This window comes from Ictidomys tridecemlineatus, chromosome 1, assembly GCF_052094955.1.
Source record: "Ictidomys tridecemlineatus isolate mIctTri1 chromosome 1, mIctTri1.hap1, whole genome shotgun sequence".
NCBI lineage: Eukaryota > Metazoa > Chordata > Mammalia > Rodentia > Sciuridae > Ictidomys > Ictidomys tridecemlineatus.
In genome coordinates, this window is record NC_135477.1 from 213138928 (window position 1) to 213160178 (window position 21251).

The 21251-nt window shown below is 37.0% G+C and overlaps 1 protein-coding gene across 1 annotated transcript in view; it reads right to left on the reverse strand.

Annotated features, from left to right (window-relative positions):
* Positions 1-9400: 9400 nt before the first annotated feature.
* Positions 9401-21251, reverse strand: part of Cwc27 (CWC27 spliceosome associated cyclophilin) — a 217135-nt gene continuing 205284 nt past the window's right edge. Inside the window, exon 15 of the mRNA XM_005319570.4 lies at positions 9401-11026. Within this exon, the coding sequence (XP_005319627.1) occupies positions 10864-11026 (163 nt within the window). The 3' untranslated portion in view covers positions 9401-10863. The remainder of the gene's footprint in view (positions 11027-21251) is intronic.

A 21251-nucleotide genomic window follows, 5' to 3' on the forward strand; every position in this document is an offset into this window, starting at 1 on the left:
TGGGGGCAGGAATCCACTAATCTTTCTTGTAGGTATAGTTTGTGCTGCCAAAAAAGAGGCACCAAAGAGATTATAGGTGGAGAACAAACACTGTAATCTTGATGTCATAATGTAGGGCATTCCATTGATTAGCTTTTTGAATAACTAGTTTGCTATCTACTAGCTTTGAGGTATTTCTTATGAAATGACCATGGCAAGGGTATATTCAAACACCTGGATAAATCATTCATTGTTTCAGTGAACTGAACCATTTTATCCTATCTGATAAACAAGTGACTGACTTAGCCTTGGAGCACTAGAAAGACTTACCACGATCATTAATTATGTTTCCCCACGATGTAATCATCGTGTTCAGGAAGGGGCAGTGCTGGGACTTCAGGACCCACAAGCTCTCTGACTTGGCTGATAGGCTTCTCAGGTTGGCTTCTTAGATGGCCTTGACTTTATGCGGCTTTTGTGAAAAATTCTGCATATCAAAGAATACGGTGAACCTGCTCATTTCATAAAGTAACACTGAAGGGAACATGACTCTTGGGTAAGAAAGAGAAAGGTTTTTTTTTTTTTTTTTTTGCCATTTTAGAGTCTCACATTCATTAATGTTTTTCACTCCTCAGCTTTCTGCAGTTTCTCTCCAAGACTGATATTCAGAAAAATGTCCTCAGAACTAGTTGGGTGAAGTTTTTTAAAAAGCGAAATCCGCAGATTTCTGGATCCCAGAGTAGACCAATGGTCTTGTCATTTCTGAGGCTTGGGAAACTGATTTTGACAAGATTCCTGACCGCTTCATCTCCTCCAGGGTGATTCTGAAGCACATTAATAAATTTATAATCTTACATTTTGTGTTCTCTCTGTGTGTGTGTGTGCGTGTATTAGAGAGAGAGAGAGACAGAGACAGAGAGACAGAGAAAAGATCCTCAATTCAGTACCAAATCATGAACAGAGACAGATTAGCCTCTGTTGAAATGAGCAAGGAAGTAGTTGGAGAAAACCTGGGTGTATTTATAAAGGGCACACAACTGGTTGTGTGGGCTGATAGACTTTGGGCTAAAAATATTTGAAACTTCAAATTTGCAAAACTGCAAATTGCACGGATATTCAGAATGCCTCTTAATGAAATGGAACATTCCCTGTGTGTTAGTCAGCTTTCCTCCACTGTGACAAATACCTTAGAAAAACAAAGTTCAAGGAAGGCAAAGTTATTTTGGCTCATGGTTTCAGAGGTTTCAGTCCATACTTATTTGGCTATATTGCTTTGGGCCTTCGGTAGCACTGTACACCATGGTGGGAGTGCATGGCAAAAGGAGGCTGCTCACTTCATAGTGGCCAAGAAGCAAACAGGGAGAAAGGAAGGGACTTGGATCCCAGGATCACCTTCACAAACACACAAACACCTAACTTCCTTCCACTAGGTTCCATCTTCTAAAGGTTCCACTACTTCCTGATAGCACCAAGACTGGTGACCAAGCCTTTAACACAGGGGCCTTTGAGAGAAATTTAAAATTCAAACCTTAGCACCCTGTCCTACAACTCTCAAAGTCTGAATCCTAATAAATTCAAATTTGTGAAAGAGATTTGATCTTTATCAAATAATATATTTGAAATTTTAAAAATCTGTGAAATATCTAAACTAAGACTTGTTACATTCCAAAGTTTTATAATTAGGGATTTAAAAAATTTCATAAATGTTTGGATTTGGCCTTTAAATCTTGTCTGTAAAAAGGCGTTTTAAAATGCTAAGTTGGGGGCCGGGTTTGTGGCTCAGTGGTAGAGCGCTTGCCTAGTATGCATGAGGCACTGGGTTAGTTCCTCAGCACCACATAAAAAATAAATAAGTAAGTAAATAAATAAATGAACAAACAAAATAAAGGTATTGTGTCCATCCACAACTAAAAAATAAAAAATAAAAAAGAAAGAAAAGGAAAAATGCTAAGCTGGGAGCAGTGGCGCATGCCAGTAATCTCAGGAGGCTGAGGCAGGAGGACTGCTCGTTCAAATCTAGCCTCAGCAAAAGTGAGGCATTAAGCAACTCAGAGAAATCCTGTCTGTAAATAAAATACAAAATAGGGCTGGGGATGTGGCTCAGTGGTTGAGTGCCCCTAAATTCAATCCCTGGTACCCAACCCCACCAAAAAAAAAATGTTAATCTGTCAATAATGAAGATATGCTGCAATTCTCATAATTTCATTTCACCTAATTTATTTATACCCCCATGCATCCTGGTTTACATTATATACTGCATCAAATCAAATGTCATTGACTTTACAGACTTTTCACTGAAGTTCTATCTGTTGATAATCTAAATCTAGCATTCTTGATCTCCACTTTAAACTAGATTTAAAGGGAAATTCATTTGGGTAGCTCTAAAATGATTAAGTGATGTGAGGATGAGGCTTTTGTTTGTGGTCTCCGTGTTCCCCCTGCCGTAGGCCTGGCAGTGGCCTCTGGATGGGAGGCTTTGGGGAGGCATCTCTTGGGGCTTCCCTCCAGGTCTACTACTGTGGTGAGTCTGCCGGCAGCTGCTTTCCCAGGCCTTCAAGTTCCCAACCTTGGGGTGATGTGCAATTTTACTCCCTTGTCAAGCCCATCATGACTTCCTGTTCTTTTTCTGTAATGTTTTTCAGATCCGCTTCTTCCTGTTGCCTTCCCAGGCCTGATTCTGGTCCAGGCTCTAATTACCTCACACACACCTGCACTCTCCTAATATCCTCTTTCCTGTCTACAACTTTTTCTCTGTTTTTTTTTTTTTTTTTTTTTAAATCTTCTCAAACAGAATCTTCTTCCTGAGCATCATTTCCATCAGACTCTAAGCCTTTCCAGAAGCTTCCAATTGCATCCAATCCAGGCCTCAGGTCCTCTGCTCCAAAGCCCCCTCTCATTGCCTGGACCATCTATCTCCTTTACAGCTGGACCTCACTCCAGCCAAGCAAACGTCCTGACACTATGTCTATACAATACTACAACATCTGGTTAATCCAGTCAACTCTGTCAAATCTTCAGTTAATCATCTGGATGTTTTGTCTACAAGACGCCAAACATCTGGATTGACTGAAGAAATAACACTACATTGATGGAGGTTGTTTTTTTTTTTTTTCTTCCCACTGAATTGACCAGATGTTTTGGCCTTACAAAGACACATTGCTGTCTCTTACATTTGTCTTAATAGCTTGTCTGTACAACCTTCTCTCCACCTGGAACATAACCTGTCTCAACAATACTATGTTCTTTCCTTCCAAATTATGGTCAGAATTCCCACTGCTACGAAGCAGTTCTAGATTAATCCCACTAACTTCATCTCTTGGACCATTCTAGCATTCACATAGTTTTTGCATATGTAATTCTTTTCAACTGAAATCACTGTTTTGTGTTTTTATTTGGGGGCGTTATCCTCATTATCTACACCATGAGAGTATAAATACAACAGGTAAATAGAAGGACTACCATAAAGACAATTTAGCCTTTGTAGTGAGTGTTCAAGGGCAAAAGCTCTGTAGTCAGTCTTGTCCTATACTCTAGCTCCTCTACTTACTGTGTGACTTAGACAAATTGTTTACCTTCCTAAGCCTCAGGTCTCTTCCTCATTTGTAAAATTAGGTAAGAATCAAGCCTACTTCACAGAGCTGTTTATAAGGATTAAGTGAGTTAATACTGAGAAAGTGTGTAGAAGAGTGGCTGATGTAAGTCCATTAAATGCTGGCACTTATCATTTTAGGGTCTTTAATTCTGTAAAAGCCTGGTTTTCCTGTCTTTTCTTGACTGTGGCAGCACCTAGCTAGAGGGTAAGGCAGCTGTTACTGACCCTATCTGAGAGGAGGAAACATATCTAGAGGTTTTGTCATCTGCCGGTGCAATTGGTTTCAGGTCTGAAGCCTCAGGGCCTTGCTTTCTCATGACCTTTTTTTTTTTTTTATATTAGCAGCTGGCCCTTGCTTCATTCTAGTCTCAGGAATTAGAAAATTGCTTTCTATAAAGAACAGGTATATTTCAGGAAATAATATAGGTTAGACATGTGTTTTGCTATAGACCTGACTCCTCTAGACTGTTTCCTTGAACAACTGCGACAGAGTGTCTTATGTTAAAATGACCAAAGGACACGTGGTGAGGTTTTCCTGCAGCAACATTTATTCAATTGTTAGAGTTGCCCCTGAACAGAGACAGTATCCGTCCTTCATTTTTACTGTAAGCAAGTCCTGTCTTAATGAAATGTGGTGAAACTCAACCTTAACATATGTAATAACTCCATGTTGGCTCCCCAAGATTTTTTTTTAATGTACTGGTTTATTTACTAATTCAACAAATATTATTTATATTATGTAACACATTATATTATATTCTTTATTATATTATTGTTGTCTATTATTTGTAGACATTGGAACAATAGTGAATATAATGCTTGGTTTCATGCAGTGCATTCAAGGGTGAGAGATGAATGAAAAACAAAAATAATTAACCTTTCTAAGGCTGTTTCCTCATCTGTAAATAGACAACAAGAGTCCCCTTTTCACTGAATTTTTTTGTAAAAATTCAATAAGTTAATCAGGCAAAGTGCATAGGAGCTAATAGTACTATTGAATAAAAATGAATAGGCAGTTGTGTGATTGAGCATACATGGAGGAGTGGGTTGCAATTTTAAAATAGAGAGATTACAGTAGACCTCATACAGAAGGTCCCATTTGAGCAAAGACCTAAAGGAGTGGAGGGAGAGTTCTAGGTGGAGGAAATGACCAGTACAAAGGCCCTGAGATAAACCACACATAGCTGATTTGATAAACAGCCTGAATGATTGTATGAATGATGCAGAAAAAGAGATGGCAGGGAGTAAGAAAGGAAGTCAGAGGGATTGCGGGGAAGGGGTGGCAATTACACAGCCTTGTAGCCACTGGAAGGACTTGGAATTTAATAAGAGAAGTATAACAATATGACTTATATTTTAAAAGGTTTCATTGACTCCTCTGTTGATAACAATTTACAGGGAAAAATGGGTGAGAATGTGGAGACAATTATGACGCTATTCTTATTACCCAAATAAAAGCTTGGGCTAGGGTGGGAGCAATGCAGAGGGGTAAATAATGGTGAAGTTCTGGATCTTTTTAGAAGGTAGACCCAACAGAGTGTCATAAGAGATTGGTGTGTGAGGTAAGGACAGGAATCCAAGCTATTGGCTTGAGCAATTGGAAAGACAGCATTGCCAATAACAGATGGGAAAACTGCCATGTGAAGCAGTTTGGTAGCGCTTGGGCCAGGAAGTTCAGTTTTGAACCTATCAGGTTTGATAGACACGGGATTTCGCTCTGAAATGGACCTAGACCTCACATGAAGTCATAAATATCTCTTTTATAAATTAATTAAAAAATCAATTGTTAAATTCTTTGGTTGGGAGATAGTATCTATTCTTAATAAGCTTATTTATATCAGTTATTATTATTACAAGGCTTTAGAATGGAGATAAAATGATCACATTCTTCTTATCCTAAATATTTCCCCAAAGATTGCAAATTAAAGAACAATTTGTACATACCACATGAAAAACTGAAAACCCACAAATTGCAAGATTACTTTATAAGTGTTGAGAACTAACCATATAGCATATATTTTAAGGGATTCATTTATTTTCTAAATGTGATACCCTCCATTTCAAACATACTGTTGGTAAAATATTTGAATATCATAATAAATCTCCAACTAGATTAAAGTCAGAAAATAAATGGTAAAGTCACTTAAGAGTTTCCTACTTTCAAAATTATCCTAATTTTTAAAAAAGTGCCAGAACTTTAGCAATGACCATCACTTTTGGCATCATGAAGACAAGAAAATAATCATTTCCTAAAAGACCAAGAACACCTTCTTTTTCACTGTTGCTGTAGAAAGCCTCCAGAAGATGTTTTTGCTGACCAAGTAACATGAATTAATACCATGATCTAATCTTCAGGGAATAATTCTCAGCAGATGTGGAAGAGAGAGACCAGACTCCTGTCTGCATTTCATTTAGAAGCTATTCTTTCCAGGTAGGATTTCCCACCCCTTAGCCCAAAATATCATTTTTTAAAGTTAAACGATGAGTTTTTACATTATTGCTTACATAGATTAATTCAAAGAAGTATCATTACAACCTTGCTCCCTCTTTTCTAAGATTTAGAAGTTTTTTTGAATTGGATATACGAATAACTTGGTGGGGTGAGGAGACAAGCAGGATAAAAATACATGTAAGGCAAGTAGTTTTGGAAAATTAGTTACAAACTTGTCATAAAAACATAGAGTGTAGATATTGCTAGAGCTCAAAACTTGACCAAATTATTAAATAATCACATAAAGTAGAAATATGCATAAGGATAGTAATACTGGTAAAGGGTTAAAACCTTTGTATGAACCGGGTGTGGTTGCACATGCCTGTAATCCCAGTGACTTGGGAGGCTGAGGCACGAGGATCACAAGTTCAAAGCCAGCCTCAGCAACTTAGCGAGGCACTCAGCAACTCAGTGAGACCCTGTCTCTAAATAAAATATTTTAAAAAGGGTTGGGGATGTGGCTCAGTAGTTAAGCACCCCTGGGATCAATCCTTAGTAGCAAAACAAAACAAAACAAAACCCTTTTTATGAGCTTTTTAGTGCTGATGCCAACAGTTATGCCAAGCTTGTTATGGTTTGGATATGAGGTGTTCCCCAAAGCTCCTGTGTTAATGTAGGAATCTTTGGAGATGGAATGATTGGATTGTGAGGGCTGTAACATAATCAGTCCATCCTTGTTTGAATGGACTAACTGGTAGTAACTGTAGGCAGGTGCGGCATGGCTAGAGAAGGTAGGGTTTTGGGTACGCACCCTGGAAGGATTCCTCTTTCTTGTGGCCCTTTTCTGCTTCTCTCTCTTTTTCTTGGCTGCCATAAATGGAGCAGCATGTTCTTTCACCATGACTTGCTACCTCACCTTGGGCCCAGAGCAGTGGACTCAGCTGAGCATGGATTGAACCTCTGGAACCATGAACCAAAATAACTTTCCCTCCTTTGAGTTATTCTTGTAGGGTGTTTTGGTCACAGTGATGACCAAAGCAAAGCTTTTAGCCAGAAGTGAAACCTAATGAGGGAAAAGAACAAGCTGTATATTGGAGCCACCTTTGGTCACTTGAGATCTGTAATGGTGAGGGTACTCAATACCATGGAAACTGGCAAATGCTGTAGTTCAGGCAAATCAGGGTCTTCCCTCCCTGCCTTCCTTGAGCTGGTTTACCACACCTTTCCAAAGGGATCAGTGACACTTTTGGCACCTGTGACAGAGATAGTTGGTCACCTATACCTTTGGTGAGAGGGGGCGGTTTGGGACTATTTCTACAAACAGGACTTTTAACACCCATCCTAGTAAGATCTAGTGTTTTACTGCCTCTTGGAATTCAAATTTAAAGTTCCTCTTGGAAAGGATTTCTCCACAATGTGGTTCCTGTCTCACTTCTCTTCATTAAAAGCTAAATGAAGAAAGGAGATAAAATACACTTGGGACAGAAAAACTTCCTGCTTTCTAGTAAGCAGAAACGGTGCCTCCTGATAAACTGTTCAGTTACTGGAAGAGAGTCACAGCCATAGAGAAAGCAGATCTGCTCTTGTTTTGTGAATGACAGTGTTGAAGAATGTAACCCCTCTTAACTTCTCTACACCCCATACATACAAATTGCTTATACTGATAACAACCCTCAATGGTAACTCACTTCACACCTCCGTTTTCTTTCTTGTTATCACCAAGATTAAACAATGTGTTTAGGCAATATTCTGCATTTATCTAACCTTTTCCATACAGGCCACACTGACACAGCACAAAAGGTTTATGTACCTCACACCTCAGATCTTATCAAGAAACTTGGTAGTGACAGTTTGATAAAGACAGCCACCATAGCTTATTAAACTTGTTCTAAAAACAACAGCAGCAAACCACTCATCTCCTCACACTTTTTATGACCTTGTTCTATGGTGTCCCCATTTTTAGATGCATTACTGACTGTGTGGCCTCAGAGGATACAGAGAGCTGAGGGCATGTGATGATGTGCATGTGGATATTACACTATTAAAAATTCTAGAGAGATCTGTATTTACTTCAGTTACTTATTGAGAAAGGAAAAATCAAAGGTTTTAACTTTCACCTTGCCAAAAGTTTTAACCAAAGTGAAAGAAATGTCTTGTCATAGAATGAGAACAAAAATAGCCCAAAGTTGCTTTTCTTTTTGCTCTCCAGAATATTCAGCATTGTCAGACAATGAGTCTCAAGATAACGTTCTCAGAGCAGGATATAAAAAGAAAAAATAGACCGAAATATATAATTACAGTAAAATTTAAAGGCTAATTTTTAAATATATTTTTGTATTTTTTATAGTTTTGGATTTCTGCTTTTTTAAATTTGCAATTAATTCATTTGGCCCAACCATATTCCTGTGATATTTCCAAAGACTTTACTATGGGCAGATAAGATAAAATACAACATTTAACAGATAATTTCTGTTCTTCCAAAAAAAAAAAAAAACCCCACTATTGCTAACATTGTTAAATTCCTAGTGACTTTTGTTATCATGATGAAATTATTCTGTTAAAAGTCTAATCTCTAGAACTTCAGAGTAGGTTTAAGTAAGATAAGGAACATTTTACCAAACTGAGGTTTCAATTTTGTCTTATTATTTTTAAAAACTACAAATATTGATCTCTGACTTATGCCTTAGGTCTGTGGATCTCTCATTCTTGGGATAATACTGCATTGGTAAAGGTGGTTGTATTTGAGAAGGAATGATTGAAAAATGTACAGCGTATTTTAATACAGGCTCAGTGGTAACACAGTTTATAATAACTTCAAAGACTGTGAATTCGGAAACTAAAATTCTGAATATCTGAAATGAAATTGATAATACAACCTTTGTGGTGAGGGGAAGATAGGATGCACTCCTAAAGGTGCTTATTTTTGGGTGGCATTGAGTATGGTCACCTACATTTGAATTAACTGCCATCAAACCAGAGCACCCCAATCATCTCCCTCACCTTTTCTTTGAAACTTTCTCCTTCCTGAAGCAAAAAAGAAAAGTTATCAATACTGGGAGTCCTCCTGTCTTCTCACCTCAGGTTATAGATATAATTATCAAGAAAAAAATGATGAGGGCTGGGGATGTGGCTCAAGCGGTATCGTGCTCGCCTGGCATGCATGCAGCCCGGGTTCAATCCTCAGCACCACATACAAAGATGTTGTGTCTGCTGAAAACTAAAAAATAAATATTAAAATTCTCTCTCTCTCTCTTAAAAAAATGATGAAAAAAAAAGATGAAAAAAAAAGATGAAAAAAAAAGATGAAAAAAAATGATGAAATATTTCAGGCATTTCAAAATGTGTATAGAATGAGAACCAAGTTCCAATAATCTAGTTTAAGAAATAAAACCACACACTAGTGAAGCACTTTGTATTTCTCATTTTCCTTAGCAAAACCCACTGTTTTCATACTTTTGCTACATATTATACATGCATAAAAAATATATAATGATGTTAGGTTTCAAATTTTTACATAGCTGGTTTCCTTTTTTCACATATTTTAAAGATATGCTAATATTCATAGTTTCTGATTATTGACTTTTACCTCTATAAATTATTCCATAATGTGGTATACAATTATCCATCATCTGGATGATGCTTCAAAGGACAGCTTAGTATCTTCTAGTTTCCTTGAGCAATGTTTGAAAATTTCTTTAGGGTACAGGTCTTTGATCATCAAATTTTAAGCACCGAACATACATATCTTTAACTTCACCATACACTGCTAATCTCCAAAGCAGCTAAAAAATCAGCAGTAAGGGAGGGTGGTGGTGGGTAGTAAGGCAAATGTTTGTATTTTTAACATGTCTGCCAGGGCTGCTGCTGCTATAGTGTTTCAACTGGAACAACATTTTGAAAAACTGTGCTTACAGAAAGCCTATTGGATTGCATTTTTTAAAAAAGATTTTTAAAAAGACTGTTGAAAGATCTGATAAGACACTATCTGAAAAGCTGAGGCTGGTAAGGTTTTATTAGGTGAATGAAATTACCCTGTGGTACAATTGTGGCATTCAAATTCTAGAACTGATTAAATATAGATAATATAAATACCCAAAATGAATGACTGTCATCAAAGGTAAAATTCTCAACAAGTTCTACTGCCAGAATGAGACTTGTGCATGTGCCTCTGCTATTGTTTGCTGAGAAGAACAGAGGAGTGAGCAGGTGGCATGGTGTCAGCCTGGGATGTTCGGTGAACTTGGCTGACAGTAGGTAGAGTGTTAGTCTTGACTGCATCCATAAAACCTCAGTGTTGGCCTAGATGGAGGTGTGAACATTCATTTGAGGGTTCCTTAAGATTTAACATATGAAGCTACTGAGACTTACAGGTTTGGCTATTTTTAGATATTTGTATGCAAAACATTCCACTGATATTTATATTATTTTTATTATATTTTATAGTTTTTAAGTTATATTCCAATGTTAGGGCCAGGGAGGTTTCCCTCAAATATTTTTTCTGCAAGAAATTCTTATAAAAAAAAAATCTTGAAGAGAAAGCCTTCACATATTTCAGGGAAAAAGGGTCTAAACAAGTTTGTATAGTCTGCAAATGCTTAAGGTGTAAACTGGAAGGAAACAGATTTTATTTCAGATTTAACAATATAAAAGGTCAATTAAGAAAAAAGCATGTACCAGTAACCAAAAACATTTCTTACATCATTCCACAATTTACCAAACAAGATAATCCTTTTCTAAAACCAGACAATAGGTTCAAAAATACTTTCACACCCCTAATTGATGCTGTTGGGAACAATGGCCACTACAAGGCCATTTATTGCAGGCACCTTTCCAGCATGTTCTGGTTATCATTACTCTCATTTTATCTTCTTTCTTTTTTCTCTCTCATCAGCTTTTTGCTTTCTTCCCTTCTTCTTTTATTCACTGGATTCCGAGGATCATAGATTTCAAATGTGTCTGAGTCTTGCATGCTTGCATCTTTTACTTTTCTGCTTTTATCCTCAAACTGAAGTACATGTGACATCCTAAAGGAAAGAGAGGGTTCAGTGATTTTTGTGTGAGAATTGAAAGTAGAAATTCTACACTCCGCTATCACCAGCACAATGAGCTATAAGGGTATGGAATACCAAGACAGAGTTATTGTTTACTGGTGCTTATACTGCATGGAAAGCAACTTCTCAGAAAACACTTAAATTTGAAAAACATGCTCAGAGTTTGTTCCACTGGCTTGTATTTCTAGTAGTCAGTGTCTCTGTCATGGTCTTTACTTGAAGTTCCTCCCCTAGCAAGAGGTTAAAAAGAGTTTTAACCCAAAGTATTCTTCAAACCATGCTCAAAGAACTCTGCTTCCTTTGAAATGCACACTCACTAAACCAGAGTGAGCCAGGTTGCAGAGCAAAATGCTAGATAATAAATCAGTTCTATCTGATTTTGTTTTGTTTTTAGTAGTTCAATGGGTCAATAATAGGGGACACATTATGAAAATATAAGTGATATTCAAATGTTATGACTGTCTTTTCTGGGGGAGTAGCTAGGTTAATATTTTTTTTCATAAAAAGAAAATCAAACTTACAGCGTAACTATCTGGACTTACTTTCTCCTTTTACCATTGATTACAACAAATCTAACCATCCTGTTTTCCTACTTTAACAAATGCTTACTGGTCTTAAGGTATCAACATGTACTTGAATCCTAAGTGGTCATAAGCTGGCTATCCTTAGTAGCAGGGAACTGTGTAAGTTACTAGATATGCCCCCAGTAGAAGGTGTCAGGAATAAACAGGGAAGTCAAAAGAACAGATTTCTAGGCAGTTGAATGAATTTGGGAAAAGAAAAGTTCAGTCTCTATATAAGCAAAAAAACTGTTAAGTTTTTTTCTTTCTAGTTAAACAAAACCATCCCACATGCATGTCTCTTCATCCCAGCAGAAAGAACTAAGCTGCCTATAGGGTTAATATTCTGTATATACCATTGTAATTCTCAGATGAAACCCAAATATGATATTAATTTCTTTTATTTTACAAGCAGAGATTTGGGCAGTAGATGCTAGCAGAGATCCCCTATTCCCCCGCCCTGCACAGTAGCACAAAAGACGAGTGGCATTTATTTGTGTGTCAAACTCCTATAGATATATTCAGATTCTGAAGAAGCCTAACAGAGATATTGAGAGAGAAATGAAGTGCTACAATATTAGTGATGCTACCATTTCTAAGGGTTCAGGAGCTGCTGAAGGGCTGACAAGTTGAAGCTTCTGTGCCATTCCCACACCTTCTATTCCACTTGTGGAGGCTTATCAGAATGCAGTGAGTATGAGTGGTATGTGGATGACCTAGAATCTACTTTACAAAATGAGGTAAATCACATTTACATTTTTATATTTTATATTAATATTATTTGCATCAAATTTCATAACTGTTCTCAATATATGAACATGTATGTCACACATGAATGCTGATTTTTTAAACTTCTGTTGCTTTAGTAAATACCCTTACTTAGAAAATGCATCTTAACACCATTGTACACTTAGATGAATTCCCCAGTGTCTGATTTTCTAGTACTTTCAATTTCCTACAGTGTATCAGTATTAGCTTCTGAAAGTAAAACAATCTCCAATTCCTAGAAAAAGGTGGATTCTTCCATTGCTATGGTAATGAATAACCATTACAACCAGTCTGAAACAGTTAAACTGAACTCAACCAATTAATAATGACTCATCTAGGTCTAAATGATCAGTGACAACTCAATTCAGTAAATACACCTCTGAAAGCCAACTAATCAGCCAGTCTTGTGCCAATCAGTGGCAGACTCACTCCTGTGAAGAGATTCTGAAGGCCAGCCAACCAGTAACAGTCACTTTCCAATAGGTGCTTCTGAGCTTATGTCAACTCGGAAACAAGTCCTGACTTTAAAAGCACTATAAAAAATTTGCAACTACTTTGCATGGAAAGAATGTGCCTAAAATCTTGGGAGGTTGAGGCAGGAGAACTGCAAGTTCAAGGCCAACCTGGGCAACTTAGTGAGACCCTGTCTGAAAAAGAAAAAGAGGGGGAAAAAAAGGATTGGGGACACAGCTCAATAGTAGAATATTGTCTAGCATGTGTTAGGCCCTGGGTTAGATTCCCAGTACTGAGTGGGGGGGGGGGGAGAATGCATAACTCTTCATAGTTAAGAAATATATTTAGCATTTTGTTTCAGATAACAGGGATGGGTTTTTCTACAACACTTTTTACAATCTATACTGCATTCCCTACAAAGTATGAAGTGTATTACTACCAAAGGGAAACAAGTTTAGAAGAGTGCCAAGACTGTCCTGTGAAGGTCCTTTACCAGACATCAGGGGAGCCCAAACTCCTGTTGCATTTCAGTAAGTTCTTTGTAGCTTTCCAAGTTCTTAGAGGTGCTGTTGGTATCTAGGCCAACATCAGGAAGTTGTTGGAATCACACGGTGTTTAAAAGAGTTTTATTCAATACTGGTATTAAAAAACCCTATTATCCGAGTGAACTCATTAATACCTTTCCACATACAGATCCTTCTGTTTTAAAAATGATCCCATTCTCTGCACCAACATATAGATTTTTCTGAAATATTCATTTCTAGCAGAAACTTCCATGCTTCAAAAATGACTTTACCAGACTGAGTCAATTGAAAACATACAAAGGCACCTTCCTCTTTTCTAACAACAGCCTAAAGTCTACAAGAAGAAACAGATTTTCTTATAAACTCGAAACAACAGAAAGTCGTAAATTAAAGGAGTTGTCTGTCTGTTTCAACTGTTTGTTTCATACACCACTGTACTAAACAAATCCAACATTTTGATTAATAACAAACCTAATCCCAAAGGAAAGAAGGAGCTATCAGTTTACAAACTACTTCAGATTAATATCATAATACTTAGCATGGATGGTTACTCAGCAATAATATTTAATAGGAATAAAAGCATAGTCAAAATGCTTCACCCATTTATCTTTCAACATGCTTTGGTCACTTCATCTAAAAAAGGCAAACAAAACAGTTATTATGATTTTCAGGATAGAAACTCCTGACCTACATGCCTCCATAAATCATAAACTGAAGGAATTGAAAGCATGCCCACACTTCATGGTCTCCTTTGAGGATTTGCATGAAGCCTGAGAATACAGACTTAATTCAAGTACAAGGGTCTGGTAGTTTACAATCTTGTATGTCCTAATAACAGTACTATCCACTCTGTGGTGGTCATAGAATTGATCTAATAAAGGCAGTGAATTCTTTGGAATTAATTACACACTAATTATTTACACATAAATATTTTAGAACTTGCTCACTTTCTGAAGGCAAAGACAAAAATTTAGTTCTGATTAATAAATATTTTAACACAGGTTCAGAGTCTCAAAAACATTGACCATAGTGTGTTTCAGAAACAAGGAGACTTACTACTTACTTAGAAGTTGTAAGTTTCTCTTTTTCTTTTTTTTTGATATGGAACTGAAAAATTATAAACAAAAGTAAACAATTTTTCACTCCTCACTCAACTTTGAAATAGATTAAGATACGATTATAATTATAATTAATATCAATGGGGAATGAAAAAGTCTCAAGTACATCTTTTCATGACCTCTCACAGCTCAGCACATTCTGGTAGTTGCTTTTACACTGCATTCATATCAGATGGCAAGCTTTCATTTTTTGATAGACTACAGTACGAGAGTACCTCATGTTCTTTTCCATCTTCTATGGAACCTAATATAGAACTGGAGAGAGGATTTTATTGTTTTTAAAAACTTCCTCCCTCCCTCCCTTCCTTCCTTTCCTCCCTTAGAGGTGCTTAACCATTAAGCTACATCCCCAGCACTTTTTATATTTTTTTGAGACAGGATCTCAACTAAGGGCCTTGCTAAGTTGCTGAGGTTGGTCTTGAGCTTGCGATCCTTCCAACTCAGTGTCCCAAGTTACGGAGATTACCAGCATGCACCACTGTGCAATGTTTTTTTTTTTTTTTTTTTTCCTTTAATTATATTCTAGTTGTTCATGGACCTTTTATTTTTATTTATTTACTTACATCCAGTGTTGGGAACCAAACCCAGTGCCTCATACATGCTAGTTAAGCATTCTACCACTGAGCAGCAACCCCAGCCCTAAAGCATTGCTTCTTTTTTTTTTTTTATTTTTTAGTTTTCGGAGGACACAACATCTTTATTTGTATGTGGTGGTGAGTATCGAACCCAACGCCATGCACATGCCACGTGAGCGCACTACGGCTTGAGCTACATTCCCAGCCATAACGCAATGCTTCTTAAAGTGTAGTTTTAACATGTAGGTTGCATGTTAAAAAGCACCTGGGTAGATTTAAAAACAATGAATGCCAAGCTTCCAGTCACCATCTGAGGGCTTTTTATAGGCAAGGCAAATACTAGATACTGGTGACACAAAGATGAGCAGGACCCAGGACCTGTTCGCCTGAAGTAAATTTTCTATTAGTGAGAACACAATGACATCATAACATGGCAGACACACGTTTTGGAATTGCCTACAAAGTGTAAAACAACAATCAGAACATCTACTGACAGTGGTCTACCAAAAGCTTTCCCATATTCTCTGGTAGCATCCACAGTAAACAGGATGATGGAGTAGAAAGATAGTATCTTCCTCTTTTCCTGTCTTCCTCCTTCTCCCTCCACCTCTCTTTCTTTTCCTTTTTTGTGGTGATGGGGAATCAAACTCAGTGTGTCACATATGTAAGTAAGGAGTTTCCCAATGAACTACACCCCCAGCCCATTTCATAGGCAATTTCCAAGACAGAGGGTTAAGAAACTTGGAGCTGGTACATTGTTGCCTAGGTACTTTCTTGAATGTCTTTGGAGGTAGGAAACTTCCATTCTATGAAGATGGATTTCATTTTGGGAATAAGTCAAATGCTAATTCAGTGCTAAATGCAGAAAGGAAGATAAAAAAAATCAGATTGGGTAGTGCTTATCCTGTACTAGAAAATTTTCAAAATGCAGCACACGATCACTTGTGTGGCTCCCAGTCTAGCCTTTAGAGCAATTCCAAAAGAGAAGTCCTAAAATGTCCTGAGACCTGTGGGTACATCTTTGGGAAAAACGTTACTTAGAAATAAAACATTAATTTCCGCTATAAATTTTTATTCCATTATTGCCTTAAGTCACCGCTTTCTAGAACCTCAGCCCCAGTTTCTCCTTGTTCTTCCTAAAATTAGAGTGCCACATAAGATTCCATTCAGCTAGAAGTCCAAAGAGGGCAGAATCAAGGGCAATGGCCTGCCCTGTGGGGATGGTGTCTGACAATCTCCTCTCAGGCATCAAATTACTAAGGATTGCCTGTGGTCTATGACGATATCCAGGTCTTTTCTGCTCTATGTATTTTTCAAAAATGCAGCAAATCAAGCCATACTCCCTACTGTGGTTTAAATCCTTTGGTGACTCCACTGTCTACATAAGAAGACAGTTTCTTTTGTTGCTTCTATAATTTGGCTTTCGTTTCCCTTAGCATCACCTTCCCTATCACATCTTAACTTCCAGACATTTCAATTTACTTGCACTCTCTTGCCTCCTTGCTGCCTCTCTACTTACCATAAACTCCCCCTTCTCCCTCCCCCTGAGGCAGCACCCTTATCCTCTCCTGGCTGGTCTGCTGTTTCTCTGCCAGCATAAAGGCTCTCTTCTGGGCTCCTGGATCCCTGAATTTCACTCTGGTTTAGTCTTCCTCACGATGTCACCCTCAATGGGCCACAGGTGTGCTTAAGAATGGTGGCTCTGTCTTATTGGACTTTGTATCTGGTACCATTCAGTAATGTTTGGAAGAAGATTCTCAATAAATGCTTGTGAATAAGTAAATGTTTCTGGGAAGGCAGTCACCTCCAAAATCTTTGGCTAGAATTCTTATTTTGTTCATGTTTCTCCTTGACAGTATCTATATGTAATTCAAATTACTTAGCAATTATCTCTACAAACCTCTGGTTTTCCCAGCAGGCAACTCACCTTTAAAATTCTACAACAACAGAGAATAGGACAGTATTCAAAAACAACCACAAGGCATTTCCACCAACACTAAATTTGTGCTGTGCAAATTCAGCACTTATCTTTCTCAAACAGGTCAGTTAAATTGCTTAAAGATTAACATTGCCTTTGGTCTGCTTAGCTTTGAAGTAGGGGGGAAATGCACACATTGTCCTCAGACAGCCTTTCCCTATGTGGGTTGAAAGACCTTGGTGCTCTCTGTGAACAGCATACACATAATTTGTCATACATATAATTTGTGTACTGTGTTGACAGCTTCTCATTTCTCTATTAAGTTAAAATTCTTAAGAAACCCAACTAAACAGCTCCTGGTTATTCCTTAAGTTTGTCATTCTGTGGAACTATGGATCACAAACTTAAATGATCTGGTTTAAGTTTTTTGAGGGGTGGCTTGAAAGGCGGCTTGTACTTGAAAAGCAAAAACAGTCTTTTTTGCTTTTAAATAAAAATTTCAGCAAGACAAAACAATTTTTAACTGTTGCTCACATTTGATTCTTTGAAAAGACCACACTTCTCTGTATCAGGGATGGGCTGTCAATTTTTTGTCTGTCAATTTTCTGGAACACTCTACCACCTCCGGCTCCCTGATGAATGTGCCTGGTCCTTTCAAGCCCCAGTTTAATCCCCATTTCCTCCTAAGAGTCTTTTCTGACTACTCTGGGCCTCAGGACCTGCTCCTGCCTTTGAATTTCTATGGAAACCTTTGTGGATTGAAGTCAGAAGACCTGAGTTTGGAGTTACAATTTGGTCATTAATTGTGACTAGAGGAAAGTAAAGTCACATTGCTTCTCAGGTCTCTTTCCCTCCCATCTGTGAAGAAGGGATGGTAAGGTGCTCCCTATTTATCTCATTGTGGTTAGCATGAGGATCAAACATCATGCCTTCAAAAGGTCTTTGCAAATGGTGAAGAGTGGTTCAAATATTTACTACCACTTATATTGTAGTTTGTGTATGTGCCTTACTAGGTTTGGCTGCCATGACAAAATACCATGGATTAGGTAATTTATACAATGGAATTTATTTTCTCACAGTGCTGAATACAGAAGTACAAGATCAAGCAGGACGAGTATCTGCCTGGTGAGGACTCTCTCCTTGGGTTGCAGATGGCTATAGTTTTTGCTGTGTGCTTACATGGACTTTCCTCAGTACATGAGTGGAGAGACAGAGGGAGTACTTTGGTTCCTTCTTCTTATGAGGACACCAATCTCATTTTCGGTTTTCACCCTCATGACTTCATCTACATCTAACTAGCTCCCAAAAGTCCTACCTCCAAATACTGCCATATTGGCTAGAACTTCAACATATTTTTTTTGGGGGGAGGCACGTTTCAGTCCATAATGCTGTACATATGTGTTACACATTTATCATTTTTTATAATTTGGTATTCTATGATATTGCATACCCCTTTCAAAGTGTATTACAATAGATAATACACATTCAATGCTTTTGTGTTTGCTTTTTGCCCAGTAGGTATTTTTCCTTTTTAAGACAAAAAAGGAAAATCAAGATAAAATAAATACCTATAATTCCATGGTTCATCAATAACTATTGAAAATACACAGGCACATCACTTCCTTCACATTTTTCTGTATCTCTATGTACATGCATGTATATTTACACACACACACACACACACATACAGGATAAGAATGCATACATTTTATTGATTTTCCTATCTGACTATACCACAATTATCTTTTTAAGTAGATAACTATATATAATTTTATTCATTGTCTAGCACTGGATCATATAATTAAGATCAATCCTTTATTATAAAATTTTTGTTCAAATCTTCACCTTTACAAAAAATGCTGTGAATAAAATCCATGTGACTCAATATTTGAATTTTCTTAATTGTAGGAAGCATCTACATAGTCCTTTATTTCTTTTCAGAAACAATTCTTTTCCACTCTCAGTCCAGGTAGTTGGGGTGGGATGATGATGCTTTCCATCCTCATCCTAGGAAGGGGACACATGGGATAGTACTTCCCAGAATAACCAGTGATTGAATCACAGCATGGACATTTGAACTCAGGAAGGGCAAACGGAATTGGCTCAGGAACTTTTTTTTTTAACTACACAGGTTAGTTAGTATAATGGAAATATAAACCCAGAGCTTCTGGAGGTCATCTTTACCACCCTGGGGAAGCCTGGCTACAGAAGAGACCATAGAAATGAAAATGGAGCCGGGAAACAAACTAACAATAAAAGTACTTGACTTTGGTGGAACTCTCTGGTCCATCCATGCCCAAGCTTTATTCCTGAAGTTTCCCATACTACCAATTTTCCCATTTTAGAAGCGATTTCTATCATTTGTAATAGAGAATCTCTACTAATATTTAGGATAAATTCCTACAATTAGAATTCTTAAAGTCTTATACAATTTTTAGTCTCTTGATTAATATGGTCTGACTGTGCTTCAGAAAGTTTATACATATTCATTCATACTGTCCTGAATAAGGTACTTTATTTTGCTATGATTACCAGTAAAATTGATTTTGATTTCGTGTTTTTGGCTATTTGTGACATGTATGTTTGTGTCTTTTGACCATTAAAAAACAGCACATTAATATTTTCCTTATAGAGTTGTGAGAATGTTACCTGTGTTATAAATGTAAATTCCCTTTTATCACTTAAATTACAAATATCTTTCCTAGCTTGTAATTTGCTCTTTAATTTTGTTTTAGTGGAGCTTCCTCTATGTATTTCCTGTTTTATTCCCTCTATCCTTCTCTTCCCTTTTTCTTTTCTTCCACATAACTTTACAATTTTTTAGTCATAGCAAGCAGTCTCTTCTTTATGGGCTGTCTTTAAGGTCATACTTAAGTCTTTCCCCACATCAAGACCAGGTAAATATTCATCTATATTTTCACCTGTCACTATCACAGTTCTTTTTTTTTTATTTGTTAATCATTAAATCAAGTTAGAAGATTTTTTTAGTATGTTGGGCCAGATACAGTTCTAATTTAATTATTTTCCCTAAATGGCTACCTCATTGTCTCAACTTCATTTACTTAATAATCTACTCTGTACAGTGTTGACTCATTGTTTTAATTATTATAACTTTATAGTGAATATCTTTACTTGTTTTTGAACACGTTTCTCAAAATTTATTTTTAATAGACTATTTTTAGAACAAGTGTAGATAAACAGAAAAATTGAGCAAATAGAACAGAGAGTTCCTGCTTACCTCAAAACCAGTTTCCTATATTATTATCATCTATATTAATATGGTACATTTGTTATACTTCATGAACCAATATAGATGTTATTATTAAGTAAAGCACATAGTTTATTTTGATTTCCTAAGTGTTTTGGATTGAACTGTATCCTTGCAAAATTCTTATGTTGGAGCCGCAACTTCTAGTGTGAATGGCTATATTTGGAGATAGGGCTTTAATGGAGGTAGTTAAGTTTAAATGAGGTAATAAAGGTGCACCTCTAATCTAACAGAACTCATGTCTTTATAGGAAGAGAAAGAGACACCAGGAACACTTATGTACAGAGAAAAGGTCATTATGAGGACACAGAGAAGGTGGTTATCTGAAAGCCTAGAAGAGAGGCCTCACCAGGATTCAACCTGGCCAGCATCTTGTTTTTGGACTTCCAGCCTAAAGAACTGTGAGAAAATAAATGTCTGTTATCAAAGTCAGCCAATCAGTGGTATCTTGTTATATAGCAGTCTCAGTACACTAACATTCTTTGTTTTTACCTAATGTCCTTTTTTTCTGTTCCAGGATCTCATTCATTACTTGTCATGTCTCTTTAGGTTATTCTCAGCTGTGGCAATTTATCAAAATTTCCTTTTTTAAAAAAATCACCTTGGCACTTTTTTTTTTTTTTTTTTGGTTTCTGGAGTTTATTATCCTGTGGCTACAAGTAAATGCACTTCTGACTGACAGAACGTCAGGTGGGTAATCTTGAGCCAAAATATTTGCTGATTTTTTTTTATAATTTTATTTTTTTTATTGGTTGTTCACAACATTACAAAGCTCTTGACATATCATATTTCATACATTAGACTGAAGTGGGTTATGAACTCCCAATTTTACCCCACCTTGGCACTTTTGAAGTGTACTGGAATTTATCAGAATGTTTCACCACTGCAATTTAATATTTCTCTCATGATAAGAATTGGTTTATGGGTTACTGAAAGCAAGATCCCAGATATAAAGAGCCATTAAAGTATATTTTCATCACATTATATCTAGGGTAGACAATATCAGCAGAAATT